The following is a 23,638-nucleotide window of genomic DNA, read 5'->3' on the forward strand; positions in this document are numbered from 1 at the left end:
CGCATGAGCCAGCCATCCCCGCCAGCTCCGGCTCCTGCAGGCGTGTCCCCACAAGCTCTGGCTCCCTCCCCCACCCCAGCAGGCCACCCAGCTTTTGCAGGCAGCCCCACCTGCCTCTATACTGGCACCTCTGGGGCCCACCCGCCCCTCCCCCACTGGCAGGCCGGTGATGAGGCAGATCGCCCCCGCCACCTCCTACATGTGGATCCGCCTGCCTATGTGCCACGCGGCTCATGGCCCTCCCGGCAGGCCGCCCCCTGCCAGGTCACCTTTCCAGCCCCCCTCTTCAGGCTGCTCCCCCCCACCAGGCTGCATCTTGGGTAGCTTAGAAGAAACAGAACAAGAAATAGAAATGTCTCCAACTGAAAAGCAAGACGTGAGAAGAGAGACACGTGTGACTTTTATTGTCTTATATACAAATGACAGATGTTTGTATTAAAAAGAGAACCCTCCCAACCTTCAAGAGCAAGACGGCTTTGAGCTCCACCCACTCTCTGTATTTCAGTGCCCCGGACAAAGCGGAGGGGGAGTTTTAAAATAAAAGATAACAGAAAGGGGGGATCCACTTTCTTCTCTACTAAGGTAAGAATCCAAGTGGGTAGTTCTGCAAAATGAACAGCTTAATCAGATTTAAAAAGGAAAAATTTGTCAGCTGTACAGTTTGGTTAAAAAAAAAAAACACAAACAAACTAAATAACAGTATTAAAAAAATAACCTAACAAATTTACAACCTGCATGGGACACACTGAGCCACGCCCCCGTTCCGGTATAAAATGAAACAACAACATCTCTCAATGGTTATTACAGACAATGGTGATGGCAGCAGCAAAACCAGCCAATTGCAGGATGAGTGTTGCCAGCTGTGGGGAAGAAGTTTGCGCTTGGGAACTAGGGACTGATGACACCACAGCTTAGTCGTCCTGCCTTTCAAGTGATTTTAAAATGACACAAAGGATATGGTCCAATGTAGCCAAAGAAGACTATTATCCCCCCTCCCCCCCACACACACGTTAGTACTTTTGAGTGAACTACTCCTACGTGCAGACACTCGGTGGGAGAGCTGCCCATTGTGCTCATTCAGTTGATTGATGTTTTTCTTAGTGTGGACTCAATGTGGGGGCCTAGATCCTGGAAGCTTCGGCACCGATGAGTCTAGTAGTCCTGCAGAGAGGGGAAAGGGCAGGACATTAATATCCCCAAAAATACAACTTTCCTCTCAGAGCTGGGAAGCTCAGCTTTCATACACAGCCACATGAAACACTCAACATTATTCTCTGCAGCCAGGCAGAGAAGAGAGAATTTTATTGTAACCGGATACCCTCATCTGCACTTCAAAATCTTCAACTCAAAGATGTTTTAACCAGTCACTGATAGTTTTCAATTTTCTAGATTAACAATCACAGCTAGAAAGGGTGTGAAGCAATTTTTCTTGAGTAAAATATATGGGGCTCTCAATTATCACTAACATCTGGTAACAAGCAACAAACCCAGCTATGACAAATCCACAAGGCAGTTGCTCATGTCACACCAACTATTCCCTCGCCATAAAAATGAGAGAGCATAAAACCATGGCTCACGTAGATGCTAGGGGATTAGCCTGCAACCCCAGAGTACAGACTGGCATAAAAACAATGACATTGGAGGACTGATACTTACAGCTCGCGGCTTTTTGTTTAACTTGAGATCAATCCTGTGATGGGAAAGAGAAGAGAAATGTCCATTTCAAAACAGTAAATTTCAGTGGGAGTTCCAAGAACCAGCTACAGCTTATGGCACAAGCTACAACAAAGGCTATTTGGTTAATTCAATCCATGTTCTCCGAATCGGCGGAGCCGAATCATTGTCCCAACATTACTGGGCAAGGACCAACAACATCTATGAGAGCGGACTCTTTACACCTTGCCGAAATGCATATTCCACCCACTCAGTTATCAAAGGTTCATAATAAAATCACAGGGAAGTTATGCAGCGTGCAAAAATAGAATTAAAATGCATGCTCTATGTTAATTTGTTAGAGACAGATGTACCTATGCCACAGGTAATTATTCAGATATAGTGGTAATAGTTACTTACTTGAAATATGTATGTATGTGTGTGTGTATATATATATATATATATATATATATATACACACACACATACATATATATATATATATATATAGAGAGAGAGAGAGAGAGAGAGAGAGAGAGAGAGAGAGAGAGTTTTGAGACAACAGTTATTATAAAATCAAGGGAATTGGCTTTATTACATTTCTCCAGAGGGAAATATCCAAATTTACATCACTAATCTCTTTAGGAAGCAAAGCCAGAAAATCAGTTTTTAACTATTTATTAAGATAAAGTTTATCTACTTAAAAATGAAATAAAGAAGCAGAAGAGTAAAGTTGATTTAATTTTGCTGAAGTTATTAAATAAAATGTTACCTCCATCATGTTTTTCTGTTTTTAAAAAAAACTTCCCAGCCTAACCTAATATACATACCTACAATTAAACAGATAAACTATGGGTTAGAAAGGTCTCAGAAAGGCACATTGGTGTCTACACACTAACAAGACAGCACAAGTACTAAGTCAAGTCAAACTTACTCAAAGTCATAATCAAACATGCCAGGCGGGCTGAGGGGCAGCATTTGAAAGGAAGAAAGCAATAGCCATTAATATACTAATGAATTCAATAAATCGGTTGATTAGCAACCCTAGTGAGATTATTGAAAAAAATAAAGCCAATGCCATAAAGTTCTTACTTTACTCTAGAATATATTATGTATTTATTTACCAGAATTTGGCACCCAAAAGCATTTTGGACTCGGCAACGCAGAGGCCCCCCGCCCCAAGTGGACTGCTGGGAAATGAGGTGTTAACCAGAAGAAGAGTGGTTTATGGAAAGTTACTTTTATATGCAGAAAAAGGAAACCATCAGCAGTTTGGAGTTGCACATTAGCTCCCAGACAGAGACAGAACTTTCTACGCACACAAAGACAACCAAGGGGCACTCAGAAAGCAAAGGCTCATTCTAGATTTTTAGGCAGAGGCAAAGAAGTTGGTTCAGATAGATGGAGGCTGTCTCAGAAATATCTGGCAGTTTTGCATTCAAATGTAGCTGTCTGCACACGAGCGCACACACATATGCTTACTTTTTAAACTTACAAACCTAAAAAAAACCCATTGTGAATTGCTTGAGTCTAGTTACCAAACTGTTACACTCCCATCAGCAGACTCTAGCATCCGCACACACACCCACCATGGCACTCTGTTTCCAGAGAGCTCCTCCTGGAATCCTACAACCCGACTCATTTGAAAGAGGAAAGTTGACATGACACTTAAAATGGTATTAGTTCCTAACTCAGTCTGGTAGCAACTGAACATCTAAGAGAAAGCAGCACTCCTGCTGACCATGAGATATTGCTCTGCTGACTGAAATCCCTGAATATGGGCCACTTTGGCAGGAAATGGTAATTAGAGATATAAAATCTCATTTAATTGGTTAACTGGTTAAATGTTTAAACAGTTAACTGATTAAAGGGGGAGTGGGCAGAGGAACCTTCCCCCCCCCCCGCCCGCCACAGCTGGGCTGGAGTGACCTCCCCACCGTGGACAGGGGCTGCTCCGTCTGACCAGAGTGCCCCTGCCTGTGGCGCACCCGGGCCAGGCCCACTGTGGACAGGGACTGCTCCAGCCAGCTGGAATGCCCCTGTCTGCAGCAGGCTCTGTGGGACTGAAGCAGCCCCCACCCAAGGCGGGCAGGGAGCTGCTCCAGCCCCCACCTGTTAGCCAGAACCGGTAAGCCTCACCCATTAAGAGTGAGAATTACCAATTAACCATTTACATCCCTAGCGGCAATCCTGGCACTTGCACAGCCAAGTGAAACTGAGGAGCCCCATGAGCAGTACTTCACAGTGTTCAGATACCAGACAAGAGAGCTGGATATTCATGCTAGGTTCCAGCCATGCCAGCAGTCAGCAATGCTAGTAGTGCTGGTGAGGTATAAAGTAGGAAAGTTTGGACAATTCGGCAAGATGTGTCAATAGTGCTTGAAGACTGTCCATTCCAGTAGCCTCCAGTGCTTCAGATATAGGCAAGCAGCACTCAGTTTATGCGAACACGGGAGAGGCTTGAATTAAGATTTGCAGTCAGAGGGCAGTCCCAGTGAGAGACTTTCAAGACTTCTTATAGAATACGTTCATCTCAGGGTATCCAAGAGAAATGAGCAAACAAGGAGATGTCTGCTTTCGAAGCACATTTCCCCGTATATTTCATTTTAAAGCCCTGAAGAGTTACATCAATTACTTGAGACTAGCTTCATGTTCCTGATGGAGCCTGGAAATTTTCCTTTGCTGGAAGGATTTTAGGAAGTAGTTAGTAAGAACAGCCAGTTTTAACTTCAGAGAGCTATATCAAATACAGTTACACTTGTTAGATTTAGGAATTGGCCATGCTAAGGCATTTTGGAACAATAGTTAATTAATTGTAAATGACTTTGCATTATTTAGCTTTCTCTGCTTTATGTTCTAGGATCATAAAAACTGCCATACGAGATCAGACCAGTGTTCCAGCTTGTTCAATGTTCTGCTTCCAACAATAATAAGAATCAGCTGCTTCAGAGGAAGGTAAAAGAAACCTCATAGCAGAATAACTGGCCAGGGAGCATTTTCTTCTTAACACCTGTCACTAGTGGTTGGCTTATGCTCTGAATCATTAAGGTTTATGACATTTTTATCAGCTCTACTATTACTGCAAACCTTCTCACTGCCCACATAAACACTTACTGGTTTTTTGAACTCTACCAAGTTTGGTTTCAAAGATATCTCATAGCAATGAGTTCCACAGGTTAAGCATGCTTTGTTTAGAACAGCGTTTCCCAAACTATGGGCTGTGGCCCGGTACCAGTACCGGGCCGCAGGAAAAAAATACCGGGCCTCAGTGTGGCTGCCAACGTGTACCGGGCTCCCGGACTGTCCGTGCAGCGCTGGGTTCCCCAAGCCCTCAGCCAGGCTGGGCAGATGCAGCCGTATGTTTCAGGCTCCCGGCAGAGGCATAGTGAGGGTTACCAGGTGAGCTCTTATTGCTGGCTGTGGAGGCGGGAGGAGGGGTTGGATATGGGCCGCAGGGAAGCAGGGTCGGGGCAGTGGAGGTGGCCGGGGGAGGTAGGGAGGGGAACAGGCCGGCGGAAGCAGGGGTAGCCAGGGCAGATCGCGGGGGTGGGAACTGGCTGGTGGGGGCAGTGAAGCTGGCTGGGGGAGATCGCGGGGCAGGGCTGGCGGGTGGGGGGGGGGCAGTGGGGCTAGCCAGGGGAGATCGGGGGGGGGGGGGGGGGGAATGGCTGGCAGAAGCAGGGCTGGCCAGGGGGCGGGGGGGAAGAGGAGAACCAGCTGGCAGAAGCAGGGCTGGCCGGCGGGGGGAAGGGGGGAGCAGTGGGGCTGGCCAGGGGAGATCACGGGGGTTGGAACCGGCTCGCGGGGGCAGTGAGGCTGGCTGGGGGAGACCGCGGGGCTGGCTGGGGAACTGGCCGGCGGAAGCAGGGCTGGCCGGGGGGGGGGGGGGGGGGGGGAAGGCAGTGGGGCTAGCCAGGGGAGATCACGGGGATGGGAACCGGCTGGTGGGGGCAGTGAGGCTGGCTGGGGGAGACCGCGGGGCTGGCTGGGGAACTGGCCGGCGGAAGCAGGGCTGATTGTGGGGAGCAGCCCAATGAAGGCTGTGAGATCTACTACTTCTTACAAGGATGTCAGGTCAGCTTCCTTGCTACAACTTTCAAATTAATGTGAAAAGCAAAGCAGCTCCAGAACACCACATGGAGCAAAGGCTCAGCCTGGGGCAAAATTACAACAAAAAGGACTTGGGATCAAAGTATCAGCGATTTTCAGGACCTTTATAGTCACTGGATTCTCAAAGCATTTTTATTAATTTCCTGATCCTCTTCCCCCAACAGATCTGCCAACATCCCTGCCTCACTCAATTCCAGAAAACAAGATGCAGACATCAAGGGGCCCAGATTAAAACTTCTCCTGGGAAGGAGGCCAATGTTATTTGACTTTACAGATTGAGAAATTGAAAAGGAAGGGGACTTGTTTCAAGGACACACCGTTATCATACCACGGTTGGAATTAGAGATCAGGAGCTCTTGCCTTCCAGTACCCTGCTCAATTGTTTCCAAATGCCACACATTCTTGTCTCATCCAGAGATAATGGGAGGGGACCAGATAGGTTGTCTGATGTTACCAAATGAATGTAATAATTTTGATTCAGTGATTTGCAGGTTAACATGAAGAGAGAAATCAGACTGTCATTTGAGCTTAATGATCCCAACTAACCAGCAGTCTGAATGGCTCACTGTTCTAATACACTTGGTTATTTTCAGGCAATAAAGCCGTTCAGAAGACATGATGAGTGCAGCTGGCCCCACTAACCTGTGTCGATTTTTGTTCTTCCGTTTTTTGTGGCTGCTGTGGTGACTCCCCGAGGAGGTGGAAGAAGCGGCTTTCTGGGGTTTCACCCCCTGGACAGACCCATCTAGCTCTTCAGTATCCTCTTGGTTGGGCTCATTCTCCTGATTGTGAAAGTCTGGAGAAGTATCACTCTCTGTTCCACTGCCTGGCTCCCCTAGAACACAACAAATCCAGAGGAGCACAGCGATTACTTCCCAGCAGTTCAACTCCAAGACAGACCCTGGTGAATCCCTTAGTACTAAAACAAAAAAGTGCTTGAGCCAAAACCTGAGTAAGAGCAGCAAACCACATTAGCACAATGCACATGGAAGTCACACAGCTTAAAGTCTCCAATATATAGTACACAAAAAGGACATTAAGTAAGTGTGACTAAGCAGCATTTCCTCAGTATGGCAAGGTACTAGAAATATATAATCACGGTTAATCACTTAACCGGTTAAACATTGTCTGACCAGTTACTTGATTAGACAGAAGCAGGTCCAGCTGGGCTGCAGCACCCATAGCCAGACTAAGCCTTACTGGGTGATGCTTACTGGTTAACCATTCACATCCCAACAAGTTGCCCCTTATAAACTGATGCATGCTAGAATCAAATGAAATTAAATCAACACCTGATTCAGGAATAACCCTGATAGAAATTTATTTCCTGCACACCAATTTCTATTGTGTATGCTATATAATGCCCTTAAGAACCTGAAAAATCAAACTATTAGAGCAAAAGCCCTCAGTCTCAGACAGGAAACTATCACTGCACCTAGAGCTGAACCAACAATCCGTTTCATCGTGGATTAAAAGTCAGTGCATATAAAACTCAAAGTCTAGGTTGAAGCAGAAGTTAGAGGTTATGCTAACTTAAGAGGGAAAATGTGAACTTTTGTGACTCTTGTGACAGATGCCAGAGGTTCTATGCAGCCAGCACTCCAATCCAATGACAATTATTTATCATTTAATTGTAGGAAAGAAAAGGTGCCAGAGCTCTGACCCTCAGAGCGTCAAAGCACCAAACCCACTTAAATGCACTTCACTTGCAGAGAGCAGTTTAAGCAGATACAAAAGAGAATGCCATTGTAAAAAAGAGGTCTACATTTTAATTTTAATATATACTGCGCTAATGGGTACAACTGTGACCTTATTTAGAGCAACAATTGCTGGGGTATGAAAGGCAACACATCTACAAGTCAGGGAATTACAAGAACCAATAAAAGAGCGCTGGAAGGGGAACACTAACAGGACCGAATTACTCTCAGTCTCAGAAGACATAAGGGGTGAAAAGAACATACAAGTGACCTCATTCCACAGGAAGCAGTTTGCTTCATTCCAAGTTAGTCAGATGGTGAGAGGAAAGAAGTATCTTACGCTTTTCAATGAGCTGGTCCTGTACACCGGCCAATGCACTGACTGCCTAGAAAATCAGAAGGCCCATTAATTAAAAAAATATTCATTCTGCACCTCATCTACCATGTATATTTTTATCTTTTCAAGCTCTCAAAAAACATGCAAGACACCCCACAAAACAAGAGATGGTTCTTTGGTTTCTGCCCCAAAGAACTTACAGTTACACTCAGCATATCATGACAAGAGGGGGCATTACAGCCAAAAAGGAAGAAGAGAGAGAACACAACAAGGGCAGGAATAGTATCATGAGGCACAGAAGTTTCTTGTTTGGTCTGTCACCCTGCCCCTTCCTCTCAGAGGCATTGGGCATTGTGACATATGAATTTTATGGTACGACAGGAGCGTGACTGTGTAGAAGAAAGCATGGAGATGCTTGTAAGAGACAGATCAACACAGCCACTGAAAGGGCACAAACTATGCCAAGGGGACTAGTACTAAGAACAGGGAGAGATCCGCTGCCCCAGAGTTTCCTCTCAATCAGGCCAAAGAAAGAAGAATAAAGAGGCTATTATCCCCTTCTTAGGTACTAAGTGAACTGAAGGAAACTCCATGAAAAACAATTCAGCACAATCTGGAAGAAAGGAGAAAAGTGAGAAATGACAGAGTGGACAGTGCAAAGTGTATGATCTCCTCAGCTCATATCTGATCACCCCAATGTTCACAGGGAAAGGCCAGGCAGTTCTGCTCAAAAGGTCAGAACTTAAGTTGGCATTGCATGCTGATAGGTCAAAAACTCTGTACTCACTGCTGCTGAGGTGACAGAAGATTTGCTGAAGAGTCTTTCAGCTTCTTTAAATTTCCGGTTTCTTCGGTCGTTTTTGCTGTTCGAGTTTCTGAAATACACAGCATGTTCTCATTGCAAATACTCAGTCACTGTCTCAGCTGGTGTCCTGTTCCATTATCTACCTACCAAGGTATAACCTGTGGGTTCAGAACAAGGCAGGAAGACACTACAGCCCAAGGACACTGCATAGAAGTCCCTAATGGACCAGCAGCCACTAATCCCTGGGAATGCTCTGTACCCATCTCCTCATTGATATCTAAAGAGAAATATGTTTCTTAAGAACATATGGAGACTCGGAGTTCAACCAGTCCCCAATACCCAAAGGCCCCTTTTAGTGCTGGGAAGAGGATGACAAGATACACCTGCACAGAGAAGTTTTACTGGCTGATATAGTTTCAACCGGTCCACAAAAGAGGCATTTTAAGAGAAACAATGTCCTGTGTATTAGCTAACTTGAGGGACTATCCCAAGTTGTTGTTTTTTTCTAAAGTTCCACTTACTGAAGCCGTTTAGAAGGCAAGAACCTCAGGACTGGGACACAAACATATGACACAAAAAAACCCCCAAATATTACATGCCAAAGTAAAACTACTATTGAACCAGGGAACCCAAAAAAGTCACCTCTCTCCACTCACTTCTGGTTTGTCAGGTAGCGATCCCAGCCACGGATAATGTTGCCATACATCTGGGTGTCCTCTAAGTAGCTGCCCTCAAAAGCATAGATCTGCCTCTCCAAATTCGCTAGAGTCTCCTGGTATAAAGAGCACAGAACAAAAGAAGAGGCTAGTGCCAGCACAGTCACTGATGCAGGGGAACCATAGCTAGCCAATGCCCAGAAGTCTGCAGACACTGTGTGAACTCTAGACTCGGTTTATGCCTGCTGCAGGGGAGCAGGCAGCGAGGGGAGGGGAGGGGAGGGAACAGATGCAAAAGAGGGAGGAGAGAGGATGCAGGAGATGCCTGTGGATTTGTGCCTCTTGCCACATGAGCTGTATGGCCCCCAGATATCGCTACCCTCCAATGTGCCCTCTATGTCCCTTCTCTTTCCCAATCCTGCCAGGACCCACCTCAATCCTCAGTGCCCCCACAGAGCTGGTGCACCCCATTCCTCCAGATTCCCCATCCCTCTGCCCCCCCCAGAGCCAGTGCATCCCATTCCCCCGATACCCCATCCTTTCCGCCTTCACAGCCAGTGCCCCCCGTTCCCTAGTCCCCCATTCTGTCTGCCCCCTAGAACCAGTGCCCCCCATTCCCCACCCACCCATCATTTCTGCCCCCAGACTCAGTTCCCTCATTTCCCAGCCCCCATCCTCTCTCGGCCCCCCCAGAGCTGTTGCCCTCCCTTTCTACAGCACCCAATCCTCTCTTCCCCCCAAAACCAGTCCCCCATCCCCTCATCCACTCTACCCCCAAAAATCTCCCTCTGCTCCTCAGAGCTGGTGCCCCCCCAGCCTTTCTCCACCCCCCCCCCCGAGATGGTGCCTCCCATTCCCCAGCCCCCCATCCTCTCTCCCTCCCAGAGCTAGTACCCCCCATTCCCCAGCCCCCCATCCTCTCTCCTCCCAGAGCTAGGACCCCCCATTCCCCAGCCCCCATCCTCTCTCCTCCCAGAGCTAGTACCCCCCATTCCCCAGCCCCCCATCCTCTCTCCCTCCCAGAGCTAGTACCCCCCATTCCCCAGCCCCCCATCCTCTCTCCTCCCAGAGCTAGGACCCCCCATTCCCCAGCCCCCATCCTCTCTCCTCCCAGAGCTAGTACCCCCCCATTCCCCAGCCCCCCATCCTCTCTCCTCCCAGAGCTAGTACCCCCCATTCCCCAGCCCCCATCCTCTCTCCCTCCTAGAGCTAGTATCCCCCATTCCCCAGCCCCCATCCTCTCTCCTCCAGAGCTAGTACCCCCCATTCCCCAGCCCCCATCCTCTCTCCTCCTAGAGCTAGTACCCCCCATTCCCCAGCCCCCATCCTCTCTCCTCCTAGAGCTAGTACCCCCCATTCCCCAGCCCCCCATCCTCTCTCCTCCCAGAGCTAGTACCCCCCATTCCCCAGCCCCCATCCTCTCCCTCCTAGAGCTAGTACCCCCCATTCCCCAGCCCCCCATCCTCTCTCCTTCCAGAGCTAGTACCCCCCCCCCCCCCCATTCCCCAGCCCCCCATCCTCTCCCTCCCAGAGCTAGTACCCCCATACCCAGCCTCTCTCCCTCCCAGAGCTAGTACCCCCCATTCCCCAGCCCCCCATCCTCTCCTCCCAGAGCTAGTACCCCCCATTCCCCAGCCCCCCATCCTCTCTCCTCCCAGAGCTAGTACCCCCCATTCCCCAGCCCCCCATCCTCTCTCCTCCCAGAGCTAGTACCCCCATTCCCCAGCCCCCCATCCTCTCCCTCCCAGAGCTAGTACCCCCCATTCCCCAGCCCCTCTCCTCCCAGAGCCAGTACCCCCCATTCCCCAGCCCCCCATCCTCTCCCTCCCAGAGCTAGTACCCCCCATTCCCCAGCCCCCATCCTCTCCCTCCCAGAGCTAGTACCCCCCCATTCCCAGCCCCCATCCTCTCCCTCCCAGAGCTAGTACCCCCCATTCCCCAGCCCCCCATCCTCTCCCTCCCAGAGCTAGTACCCCCCATTCCCCAGCCCCCCATCCTCTCCCTCCTAGAGCTAGTACCCCCCATTCCCCAGCCCCCCATCCTCTCCCTCCCAGAGCTAGTACCCCCCATTCCCCAGCCCCCATCCTCTCCCTCCCAGAGCTAGTACCCCCCATTCCCCATCCCCCATCCTCTCCCTCCCAGAGCTAGTACCCCCCCATTCCCCAGGCCCCCATCCTCTCCCTCCCAGAGCTAGTACCCCCCATTCCCCAGCCCCCAGCCTCTCCCTCCTAGAGCTAGTACCCCCCATTCCCCAGCCCCCCATCCTCTCCCTCCCAGAGCTAGTACCCCCCATTCCCCAGCCCCCCATCCTCTCCCTCCCAGAGCTAGTACCCCCCATTCCCCAGCCCCCCATCCTCTCCCTCCTAGAGCTAGTACCCCCCATTCCCCAGCCCCCATCCTCTCTCCTCCCAGAGCTAGTACCCCCCATTCCCCAGCCCCCCATCCTCTCTCCTCCCAGAGCTAGTACCCCCCATTCCCCAGCCCCCCATCCTCTCCCTCCTAGAGCTAGTACCCCCCATTCCCCAGCCCCCATCCTCTCTCCTCCCAGAGCTAGTACCCCCCATTCCCCAGCCCCCCATCCTCTCTCCTCCCAGAGCTAGTACCCCCCATTCCCCAGCCCCCATCCTCTCTCCTCCCAGAGCTAGTACCCCCCATTCCCCAGCCCCCCATCCTCTCCCTCCTAGAGCTAGTACCCCCCCATTCCCCAGCCCCCATCCTCTCTCCTCCCAGAGCTAGTACCCCCCATTCCCCAGCCCCCATCCTCTCTCCTCCCAGAGCTAGTACCCCCCATTCCCCAGCCCCCCATCCTCTCTCCTCCCAGAGCTAGTACCCCCCATTCCCCAGCCCCCCATCCTCTCCCTCCCAGAGCTAGTACTCCCCCATTCCCCAGCCCCCCATCCTCTCCGTCCCAGAGCTAGTACCCCCCATTCCCCAGCCCCCATCCTCTCCCTCCCAGAGCTAGTACCCCCCATTCCCCAGCCCCCCATCCTCTCCCTCCCAGAGCTAGTACCCCCCATTCTCCAGCCCCCATCCTCTCCCTCCTAGAGCTAGTACCCCCCATTCCCCAGCCCCCATCCTCTCCCTCCCAGAGCTAGTACCCCCCATTCCTCAGCCCCCCATCCTCTCCCTCCCAGAGCTAGTACCCCCCATTCCCCAGCCCCTCTCCTCCCAGAGCCAGTACCCCCCATTCCCCAGCCCCCCATCGTCTCCCTCCCAGAGCTAGTACCCCCCATTCCCCAGCCCCTCTCCTCCCAGAGCCAGTACCCCCCATTCCCCAGCCCCCCATCCTCTCTCCCTCCCAGAGCTAGTACCCCCCATTCCCCAGCCCCCCATCCTCTCTCCCTCCCAGAGCTAGTACCCCCCATTCCCCAGCCCCCATCCTCTCCCTCCCAGAGCTAGTACCCCCCATTCACCAGCCCCCATCCTCTCCCTCCCAGAGCTAGTACCCCCCCATTCCCCAGCCCCCATCCTCTCCCTCCCAGAGCTAGTACCCCCCATTCCCCAGCCCCCCATCCTCTCCCTCCCAGAGCTAGTACCCCCCATTCCCCAGCCCCCCATCCTCTCTCCTCCCAGAGCTAGTACCCCCCATTCTCCAGCCCCCATCCTCTCCCTCCCAGAGCTAGTACCCCCCATTCCCCAGCCCCCCATCCTCTCTCCTCCCAGAGCTAGTACCCCCCATTCCCCAGCCCCCCCATCCTCTCTCCTCCCAGAGCTAGTACCCCCCATTCCCCAGCCCCCCATCCTCTCTCCTCCCAGAGCTAGTATCCCCCATTCCCCAGCCCCCCATCCTCTCTCCTCCCAGAGCTAGTACCCCCCATTTCCCAGCCCCCCATCCTCTCTATCCCCCAGAGCTAGTACCCCCCATTCCCCAGCCCCCATCCTCTCTCCTCCCAGAGCTAGTACCCCCCATTTCCCAGCCCCCCATCCTCTCTATCCCCCAGAGCTAGTACCCCCCATTCCCCAGCCCCCCATCCTCTCTCCTCCCAGAGCTAGTACCCCCCATTTCCCAGCCCCCCATCCTCTCTATCCCCCAGAGCTAGTACCCCCCATTCCCCAGCCCCCCATCCTCTCTCCTCCCAGAGCTAGTACCCCCCATTTCCCAGCCCCCCATCCTCTCCCTCCCAGAGCTAGTACCCCCCATTCCCCAGCCCCCATCCTCTCTCCTCCCAGAGCTAGTATCCCCCATTCCCCAGCCCCCCATCCTCTCTCCTCCCAGAGCTAGTACTCCCCATTCCCCAGCCCCCCATCCTCTCTCCTCCCAGAGCTAGTACCCCCCATTCCCCAGCCCCCATCCTCTCCCTCCCAGAGCTAGTACCCCCCATTCCCCAGCCCCCCATCCTCTCCCTCCCAGAGCTAGTACCCCCCATTCCCCAGCCCCCATCCTCTCTGCCCCCCAGAGCTAGTACCCCCCATTCCCCAGCCCCCCATCCTCTCTCCTCCCAGAGCTAGTACTCCCCATTCCCCAGCCCCCCATCCTCTCTCCTCCCAGAGCTAGTACCCCCCATTCCCCAGCCCCCATCCTCTCCCTCCCAGAGCTAGTACCCCCCATTCCCCAGCCCCCCATCCTCTCCCTCCCAGAGCTAGTACCCCCCATTCCCCAGCCCCCATCCTCTCTGCCCCCCAGAGCTAGTACTCCCCATTCCCCAGCCCCCCATCCTCTCTATCCCCCAGAGCTAGTACCCCCCATTCCCCAGCCCCCATCCTCTCCCTCCCAGAGCTAGTACCCCCCATTCCCCAGCCCCCATCCTCTCTCCTCCCAGAGCTAGTACCCCCCATTCCCCAGCCCCCATCCTCTCCCTCCCAGAGCTAGTACCCCCCATTCCCCAGCCCCCATCCTCTCCCTCCCAGAGCTAGAACCCCCCATTCTCCAGCCCCCATCCTCTCCCTCCCAGAGCTAGTACCCCCCATTCCCCAGCCCCCCATCCTCTCTACCCCGCAGGGCCGGTGCCCCCCATTCCCCAGCCCCCCATCCTCTCTCCTCCCAGAGCTAGTACCCCCCATTCCCCAGCCCCCCATCCTCTCCTCCCAGAGCTAGTATCCCCCATTCCCCAGCCCCCCATCCTCTCTCCTCCCAGAGCTAGTACCCCCCATTTCCCAGCCCCCCATCCTCTCTATCCCCCAGAGCTAGTACCCCCCATTCCCCAGCCCCCATCCTCTCTCCTCCCAGAGCTAGTACCCCCCATTTCCCAGCCCCCCATCCTCTCTATCCCCCAGAGCTAGTACCCCCCATTCCCCAGCCCCCCATCCTCTCTCCTCCCAGAGCTAGTACCCCCCATTTCCCAGCCCCCCATCCTCTCTATCCCCCAGAGCTAGTACCCCCCATTCCCCAGCCCCCCATCCTCTCTCCTCCCAGAGCTAGTACCCCCCATTCCCCAGCCCCCATCCTCTCTCCTCCCAGAGCTAGTATCCCCCATTCCCCAGCCCCCCATCCTCTCTCCTCCCAGAGCTAGTACTCCCCATTCCCCAGCCCCCCATCCTCTCTCCTCCCAGAGCTAGTACCCCCCATTCCCCAGCCCCCATCCTCTCCCTCCCAGAGCTAGTACCCCCCATTCCCCAGCCCCCCATCCTCTCCCTCCCAGAGCTAGTACCCCCCATTCCCCAGCCCCCATCCTCTCTGCCCCCCAGAGCTAGTACCCCCCATTCCCCAGCCCCCCATCCTCTCTCCTCCCAGAGCTAGTACTCCCCATTCCCCAGCCCCCCATCCTCTCTCCTCCCAGAGCTAGTACCCCCCATTCCCCAGCCCCCATCCTCTCCCTCCCAGAGCTAGTACCCCCCATTCCCCAGCCCCCCATCCTCTCCCTCCCAGAGCTAGTACCCCCCATTCCCCAGCCCCCATCCTCTCTGCCCCCCAGAGCTAGTACCCCCCATTCCCCAGCCCCCCATCCTCTCTATCCCCCAGAGCTAGTACCCCCCATTCCCCAGCCCCCATCCTCTCTCCTCCCAGAGCTAGTACCCCCCATTCCCCAGCCCCCATCCTCTCCCTCCCAGAGCTAGTACCCCCCATTCCCCAGCCCCCCATCCTCTCCCTCCCAGAGCTAGTACCCCCCATTCCCCAGCCCCCATCCTCTCTGCCCCCCAGAGCTAGTACTCCCCATTCCCCAGCCCCCCATCCTCTCTATCCCCCAGAGCTAGTACCCCCCATTCCCCAGCCCCCATCCTCTCCCTCCCAGAGCTAGTACCCCCCATTCCCCAGCCCCCATCCTCTCTCCTCCCAGAGCTAGTACCCCCCATTCCCCAGCCCCCATCCTCTCCCTCCCAGAGCTAGTACCCCCCATTCCCCAGCCCCCATCCTCTCCCTCCCAGAGCTAGAACCCCCCATTCTCCAGCCCCCATCCTCTCCCTCCCAGAGCTAGTACCCCCCATTCCCCAGCCCCCCATCCTCTCTACCCCGCAGGGCCGGTGCCCCCCATTCCCCAGCCCCCCATCCTCTCTCCTCCCAGAGCTAGTACCCCCCATTCCCCAGCCCCCCCATCCTCTCTCCTCCCAGAGCTAGTATCCCCCATTCCCCAGCCCCCCATCCTCTCTCCTCCCAGAGCTAGTACCCCCCATTTCCCAGCCCCCCATCCTCTCTATCCCCCAGAGCTAGTACCCCCCATTCCCCAGCCCCCATCCTCTCTCCTCCCAGAGCTAGTACCCCCCATTTCCCAGCCCCCCATCCTCTCTATCCCCCAGAGCTAGTACCCCCCATTCCCCAGCCCCCCATCCTCTCTCCTCCCAGAGCTAGTACCCCCCATTTCCCAGCCCCCCATCCTCTCTATCCCCCAGAGCTAGTACCCCCCATTCCCCAGCCCCCCATCCTCTCTCCTCCCAGAGCTAGTACCCCCCATTCCCCAGCCCCCATCCTCTCTCCTCCCAGAGCTAGTATCCCCCATTCCCCAGCCCCCCATCCTCTCTCCTCCCAGAGCTAGTACTCCCCATTCCCCAGCCCCCCATCCTCTCTCCTCCCAGAGCTAGTACCCCCCATTCCCCAGCCCCCATCCTCTCCCTCCCAGAGCTAGTATCCCCCATTCCCCAGCCCCCCATCCTCTCTCCTCCCAGAGCTAGTACTCCCCATTCCCCAGCCCCCCATCCTCTCCCTCCCAGAGCTAGTACCCCCCATTCCCCATCCCCCATCCTCTCCCTCCCAGAGCTAGGACCCCCCATTCCCCAGCCCCCCATCCTCTCTATCCCCCAGAGCTAGTACCCCCCATTCCCCATCCCCCATCCTCTCCCTCCCAGAGCTAGGACCCCCCATTCCCCAGCCCCCCATCCTCTCCCTCCCAGAGCTAGTACCCCCCATTCCCCAGCCCCCCATCCTCTCCCTCCCAGAGCTAGTACCCCCCATTCCCCAGCCCCCCATCCTCTCCCTCCCAGAGCTAGTACCCCCCATTCCCCAGCCCCCATCCTCTCCCTCCCAGAGCTAGTACCCCCCATTCCCCAGCCCCCATCCTCTCTGCCCCCCAGAGCTAGTACCCCCCATTCCCCAGCCCCCCATCCTCTCTATCCCCCAGAGCTAGTACCCCCCATTCCCCAGCCCCCCATCCTCTCTATCCCCCAGAGCTAGTACCCCCCATTCCCCAGCCCCCCATCCTCTCCCTCCCAGAGCTAGTACCCCCCATTCCCCAGCCCCCCATCCTCTCTACCCCGCAGGGCCGGTGCCCCCAGGGGGTGGGACCCGGGGCTGCGCAGGGCGGGGGGGGGAGTCGCGGCCTAGCCGGCTCCCGGGCGCGGCCTGTCGCGGCCCGGGCGGACGGGCCGGGGGGGGGGGTCGGGCCGCGCTCCCCGCCCCTCACCGCCAGCTCCTGCTTGCGCTTCACCAGCTCGGCCAGCTCGCGGCGGGTGTCGGGGATCTGGGGGGGGCCCCCGGCCTTGGTGTGCAGCGCCGCCATGATGGCTGCGGCGGGCGGGAGCGGCCGGGAGGGGGCGGGAGCCGCGTGCGCTGCCGGCCGGGTCCGCCGGGGGCAGCGCTGAGACCCGCCCGCCTCGGGACCCCCCGCGCCCGGCACCTCCCGGGCCCCTGCGCCCCTCACCGCCCGGGGCCCCCCTCACAGCCCGGAGCCCCCCCCACCGCCCAGGGGCCCCCCGCCACTATCCCCCCCACCGCCTGAGGGACCCCCCCTCACAGCCCGGGGACCCCCTCACCGCCGAGCCCCCCCCACCGCCCAGGGGCCCCCCGCCACTATCCCCCCCACCGCCTGAGGGACCCCCCCTCACAGCCCGGGACCCCCTCACCGCCGAGCCCCCCTCACAGCCCGGGGACCCCCCCTCACCGCCCGAGGGACCCCCCTCACAGCCCGGGGACCCCCCCTCACCGCCCGAGGGACCCCCCTCACAGCCCGGGGACCCCCTCACAGCCCGAGGGACCCCCCCACCGCCGAGCCCCCCCTTACAGCCCGGGGACCCCCTCACAGCCCGGGGACCCCCCCCACCGCCGTGCCCCCCCTCACAGCCCGGGGACCCCCTCACAGCCCGGGGACCCCCTCACCGCCGAGCCCCCCCTCACCGCCCAGGGGCCCCCCGCCACTATCCCCCCCACCGCCCGGGGACCCCCCCTCACAGCCCAGGGACCCCCTCACAGCCCGAGGGACCTCCCCTCACCGCCCGGGGACTCCCTCACCACCGAGCCCCCCCTCACCGCCCGGGGACCCCCAGTCACCGCCGAGCCCCCCCCTCACTGCCCAGGGGCCCCCCGCCACTATCCCCCCCACCGCCCGGGGACCCTCCCTTGCAGCCCAGGGACCCCCTCACCGCCCTCCCCATCTACCCTGCAGAGTCCCTTTTGGCATCCTATTCAGCATCCCCCACACACGCCATCCACATCATCCCTACCCTCATGTCCATCTACCCAGAGCCCCTCCACCACTAGGACACCCATTCATTCTGCACCTCATCTACCATGTATACATAGCACCCCCACTCAGAGCCACCCATCCTATCCACACTGCACACAGAGCCCTCCCCTCAGGCAGCCTCTGGTGCCCTCATCCAACCTTTTCCCAGAGAAGCACTAAGACCCCATCCTCAGTCCCCCCCAATATCCCATTCACCTCTGAACAAGCCCTTAGTTTTTATTTTGAATTGGACACCCTTCCGTATTTTCACTGTTTAATATTTTCCTAGAGGAAGCTATTGTTATTAGCCAAGTCAATACTCACTGTTCTCTGGAGTCAGGTTCATCTCCTGACCTTCCAGTAATCTTATCAGGTGTACTCCAAATAAGCTTGTTTTTAATTAGCCCTGGCTACTAACTATGCAAACTCACATGATTTTGTTTGGCAAAATGATCAGCTTTTTCTTCCTGGCAGTAAGTTTCTTGTAAAGAAAACGTACCTCCTAAGGAACATTCTTGGAGAGATCAGAATGTTCTTGAGTTTTTAAAATAAGTTTATCTAGAAGTGTGTAATGTCCTTCATTGTTCCCTTGAAACATACTGTAGCTTGTAATGGCTCTGCTCCTGCTACATATGAAACATGAACCTTCTTCTCTGACTTCTATGCAATACCACTTGCTTTCCTGAAGATTTAGAAATACTAAAGCTACATCCATTTTTCATTTGCTCCATTTTTGCTGAAGATTCAAGTTACTGACACCAGCTAATAAAGTATGTAAAAACTTAAAAAACAACAAATAGTCTAGTAGCACTTTAAAAACAAACAAAACATGTAGATGGTATCTTGAGCTTTCATGGCAAAACCCACTTCTTCAGATGACTGGAGTATAATGAGTCCAGATCCAAGGATAAATAAGAGGAAGGCAGGGGGGAGAGAAAAAGAGGAGGGGAGGAAGAAAAAGAGAGAGATGAGTAGATAAAACTTAAACAACAATTATTCTAGTAGCACTTCAAAGATTAGCAAAACATGTAGATGGTGAGTAGATAGTTCAAGTAGTTACAGGAGTCTGTTAAGAACCATTAGCACCTCCGTTGGTTGGTTAAGTTATTAAAAGGTGGAAGATAGTTTGTGAGCCATCCAGGATCCCTGTTTAGACCATTAGCATAAGAATTAAATTATGTGACACACAGGAGTGCCAATAAGGCCCTGTCTGCACTGAAAAGTTGCACTGTGTTAGCTGAGTATATATTTTAGAAATACTGTATGCATCTGTCTGTGAGTCTGTTTGTTCAAGAAGTCCTAAATGGTAAGAGCTAAAGCCATCAAATTTGGTAGGCAGCTTCCTCTTTTCCTAACTTAAAGCAAGGTCAGAGTTTGGTTGTGCCAGGAAAATGGGAATTGTAGAGAATAGGACTTTTCCAGAAAGGGAAGGGCTGTTTGGAGAGATGCTATACTCACGGAAGGCAGGGAGCACAGAGGATCAATAGTACAGAGAAACTGGGCAGCTGTATCACCTCGAGAGCGGCCAGTGAGAAAAGGGGTCACCATCTTGCCTACCACCCAACGGGGTAAATGGGGCCCCCATGCACAGAAGACAGTCCCTGCCAGCCCCTTTTTGCCCCAGGAAGGGAGAGGGGGAAGGGCAAGCCCCGGGAGGAGGGAGCCCCTGGCAGGCCACCTCGCCACAGGGGAGGGAGAGTCCCTGGCGACCTTCCTATATTCTGCAGACTTCAGGCCTCCTGCCCTGAAGGACTTGGGCAACACTGGGTAAGTCTTCTAATCTACTATATATTTGAGAGAGTTTGTCTGTTTGTTCAAGAAGTCCTCCTAAAAGGTAAGAGCTAGGACCACCAAATTTGGTATACAGCTTCCTCTTGTGCCAGAAAAATGGGATGTGCCTGGAATGGGATTGCTTCTCATAAAACCATACAGGAGAGAGACAATCACCAGGAAGGTGAAAGGGGCTGGATGGGGGGACTTGCACCCCTTCCACCTCCCCACCCAGCAGGTCTGCCTCAGCCCCAAGTCTTCCATCTCCCAGGTGCCCTTCAGGTAGGGTGGGTGAGGGGGCGAAGCTCTCCACCCCTACCTCTTTTATACAGGGACATTGCTGGTCATTTCCATTTGTCAGATAACCAGAGGAAAGTGCATAGTCTGCTATATTCCTCACTCTGGCTGGAGAGTACAGGGGGCAGATGAACCTGGACCTGCCCCAGGGGGAAGACCTGCACCCCTCTCCCAGCTCTATTCACTGGAGCTGCAGTGGCCATCTTACCCAGCTCCAAGCAGCTGCAGTGAGAAAGGGCTAGGATATTCCTCGCTCTCCTAGGGCCATCTGCGTACTGAACCCCTCGTCCCCAGCCCCATGCCAGAGCGATGATTTAAATGAAGCACACACATTTCAATTTTATTTTCCAAAAAAACAAAAATTAATTGAGGTAAGGACCCGGGCAACGCCAAGTAAATTGCCTAGTACTGAAGCGATAAAATCAGTACACCCCTCTAGTCTGGATGCAATTGTGATTGTAAAGATGAACAATCTTTATATAAACTTAAAAAACAACAAATAGTCTGATAGCACCTTAAAGACTAACAAAACATGTCGATGGTATCATGAGTTTTCGTGGGCAAAACCCACTTCTTCAGATGACCGGAGGACTTGTTATACTGAAGTGAATTTTGCCCACGAACGCTCATGATACCATCTACATGTTTAGTTAGTCTTTAAGGTGCTACTAGACTATTTGTTGTTTTTTAAGTTTTTCCTGTTAAAGACTAGCTCAGCTACCCCTCTGAATCTCTATTTAGTTATTTCTACAGGAAGGGGAATAACTGCATCCACAGTTTGCACTAGTATAACAGTTAACATTTAAAAATAAATCACATCCCCACCCAACATAGTTACATCAGTACAACTGTCAGTAGACCGGTCAATGACTTCTTTCATAGCTTGTCCTGTTACATAGATCAATCAGGGTCATTAGAATAGTGATAGAGATGCAGCCATATTAGTCTGGTCTAGTTGAAACAAAAGACAGGACTATGTAGCACTTTAAAGACTAACGAGATGGTTTATTAGGTGATGAGCTTTTGTGGGCCAGACCCACTTCCTCAGAAGATAACCATTGGATCTAGTAATCTACAGCAGTGTTTCTCAACCTTTTTTTTAATAAAATACCCCTTTAAAAAAAATTAAGTACCCCCTTAAAAAAAAAGGACTCTCGGTACCTACAGTTTTCAGAGACAGAATTTTTTTCTACCATTCCAACACATTTTTTAAACAACTTAATCGTAGCCGGGCGGGTGATGACATTTTTCAGTGTATAAAGTACAAAAACAATAAAGGGCTGTAAAACTTAAAACAAAAAATCAAGTTTTCTCCAAATTTTAGTTGTATTGATGTATCCCCCAGACTTCTCTAAAGTACCCCTAAGGGTACTTGTACTACTGGTTGAGAAACACTGATCTACAGCATCAGTTTCTCATCTGTTCTCTTTGTAATCTCAGCAGTTTCTAGGCGATTACTGTCCTGCTCCACATCCCTCCCAAGATTCAACTCTTCTAACCAGTCAGTTAATGATGGCTAGCTTGAAGGGTATATGAAGGTTTTATTTATTACAGGGGAAAACCTGTATATCAGTGGTAGGGAACCTAAGGCTTTGGGGGCCAGATGCAGTCCCCTGGTTTGCCTGGATCCAGCCTCAAGGCTCCCCCCCAGCATTGGGAAGCCTGCACTGGTGCTCCACCTCTCACCCCACACCACCTCCCAATGGGGCCAAGGCACACAGAATCTACTAACCTGGAACCCCTAGGCTCTGGTGTGTAAGGGAAATGTGGGAAGTGTCTTTCTCCTTCTCAGTCACAAGCCCGATCAGTGAGGATTGGTTGTTTTGGGGGTGGGTGTGTGTGTGTGTGTGTGTGTCCTCTTGACTGATTTTTCTGTGGGTCAGCATCCCCGGCCCAAAAAAGGTTCCCACCCTCTGCTGTATATTGATGCATCTTCCCTTCCCCACTCTTGATGTGTTACTTTTCTTAGGCTGTAAGCTTGACTCTGTTGGGCAGGCTGATCTCAGATATGCAATTCGTTATGTTAGTAACATAACTCAAATTGACATAGCTTAGAGCTACTTACTGCAAGGGCTATGCTGCGCTGGGTGGACAGAAAACTCTCCTGTCAACTCCCCTTACTCATCTCATTCTGGTGGGGTAGTGGAGTCAATAAGAGAGTGATCAGCAGTCAGCTTAGCACAGGAATGGGGAACTCAAGGCCCACAGGCTGGATATGGCTCCTGGCTTCAGCTCCCAGGGCTATACTCCCTCCCCAGCATTGGGGAGCCTGCACTGGCACTCCAGGCCTTCTGCTACTCCCTGTGGGGCTGGAGTACACAAAATCTACAAGGCTAGGCCCCCCCAGGCTCCAGAGGGGAATAGGGGGAAGTGTCTTCCTCCTTCTCAATTAGGGCTCGTCTAGACTATACTGAAGTTTCGAAAGAAGATTGGAAGATTCCACAAGAATTTGCATATCTCACTTTCAAAAGCAGAGTTTTCAAAAGTAAAAGTAGTCAGGCTGTGGTTTTTTCGGCAACCCTCCCCCCCTTTTCAAAAAGCCACGTACACCTCATTTTTTGAGGAAGAGCGGCTTTTCGAAAATGGGGGGGGGATTGCACTTTTGAAAAAGAGAGCGGAAGATATCCAAATTCCTGCAGAATCCTCTTTCGAAACTTCAGCGTAGTCTAGATGGAGCCTTAGGGGCCACATCAGTGAGGATTTGGGTTTTTTTTTTTTTTTTTTTTTTTGCTTTTCACTTGTGTGGCACCCCTCACTGATTTTTCTGTGGGTCAGCAGTCCCTGACCCAAAATAGGTTCCCTTCCACCCCCCGACTTAGCAGGTCTTCACTAGACCTGCTAAATTAATCGCCGGTGGATCACCACAGCATTGATCCACTCCCCAGCAGAGACATTTGTATGTTTGTGCAGCAACATCCACAATGAAGCTACAATCCCAAGAGTACGTCTTCACTCTGGACTGCAGCAATTGATTCAGTGGTGGTAGATTTATCACATCTAGCATATGTGCAATAAAATCAACTAGAGTCACATTCCAGTGACTCAGAATGAGAAGTGCAACCGGAAACAACAGGAGAGCATCTCCCATAGCTCTACTTACTGTGGCAAATCTAAGTATGTCGACTTCAGCTATGCTATTCAGGTAGCTGAAAATGCAGAACTTAGATTGATCTCCCCTTATACTATAGAACTGCCCTTAAGTAAAGTCTCTGTGTTACTGCAGTAGCAATAGTCACAGAGAGGTAGCCGTGTTAGTCTGATCTTGGCAAAATAAAAAAAAAAAGCAGTCATGTAGCACTTTAAAGACTAACAAGATAGTTTATTAGGTGATGAGCTTTCTTGAAGAAGTGTGTCTGCCCCACGAAAGCTCATCACCTAATAAATTATCTTGAGTCTTTAAAGTGCTACATGACTGCCTTTTTTGTTTTGCAGTAGCAATAAATATAGTACAACTCTCACATTGGCACTCTATTAAAAACACATTCACCATAACATCTAAAAAC

The 23,638-nt window shown here is 53.0% G+C and overlaps 1 protein-coding gene across 3 annotated transcripts; it reads right to left on the minus strand.

The window, feature by feature from the left end:
* Positions 1-377: 377 nt before the first annotated feature.
* Positions 378-17,231, minus strand: MEAF6 (MYST/Esa1 associated factor 6). 3 transcript variants are annotated; one of them, XR_016347889.1, is made up of 9 exons: positions 17,031-17,231; positions 9,259-9,374; positions 8,585-8,672; positions 7,801-7,846; positions 6,406-6,598; positions 2,588-2,617; positions 2,426-2,483; positions 1,657-1,690; positions 378-1,161 (listed from the first exon to the last, which is right to left on the minus strand). XR_016347889.1 is itself a non-coding variant. In XM_075908614.2 (7 exons), exons 1-7 carry the CDS (start codon positions 17,124-17,126, stop codon positions 1,153-1,155), a joined length of 582 nt encoding a protein of 193 aa, XP_075764729.1. In that variant the 5' UTR covers positions 17,127-17,224; the 3' UTR covers positions 378-1,152. The 3 variants fall into 3 exon arrangements, 1 of the variants encoding a protein (XP_075764729.1); XR_012897572.2 differs by lacking the exon at positions 2,588-2,617 and having other exon boundaries at positions 17,031-17,227; XM_075908614.2 differs by lacking the exons at positions 2,426-2,483; positions 2,588-2,617 and having other exon boundaries at positions 17,031-17,224.
* Positions 17,232-23,638: the final 6,407 nt, after the last annotated feature.

The sequence above is a fragment of the Pelodiscus sinensis genome, chromosome 26 (genome assembly GCF_052426305.1).
Source record: "Pelodiscus sinensis isolate ZL-2025 chromosome 26, ASM5242630v1, whole genome shotgun sequence".
NCBI classification, from domain to species: domain Eukaryota; kingdom Metazoa; phylum Chordata; order Testudines; family Trionychidae; genus Pelodiscus; species Pelodiscus sinensis.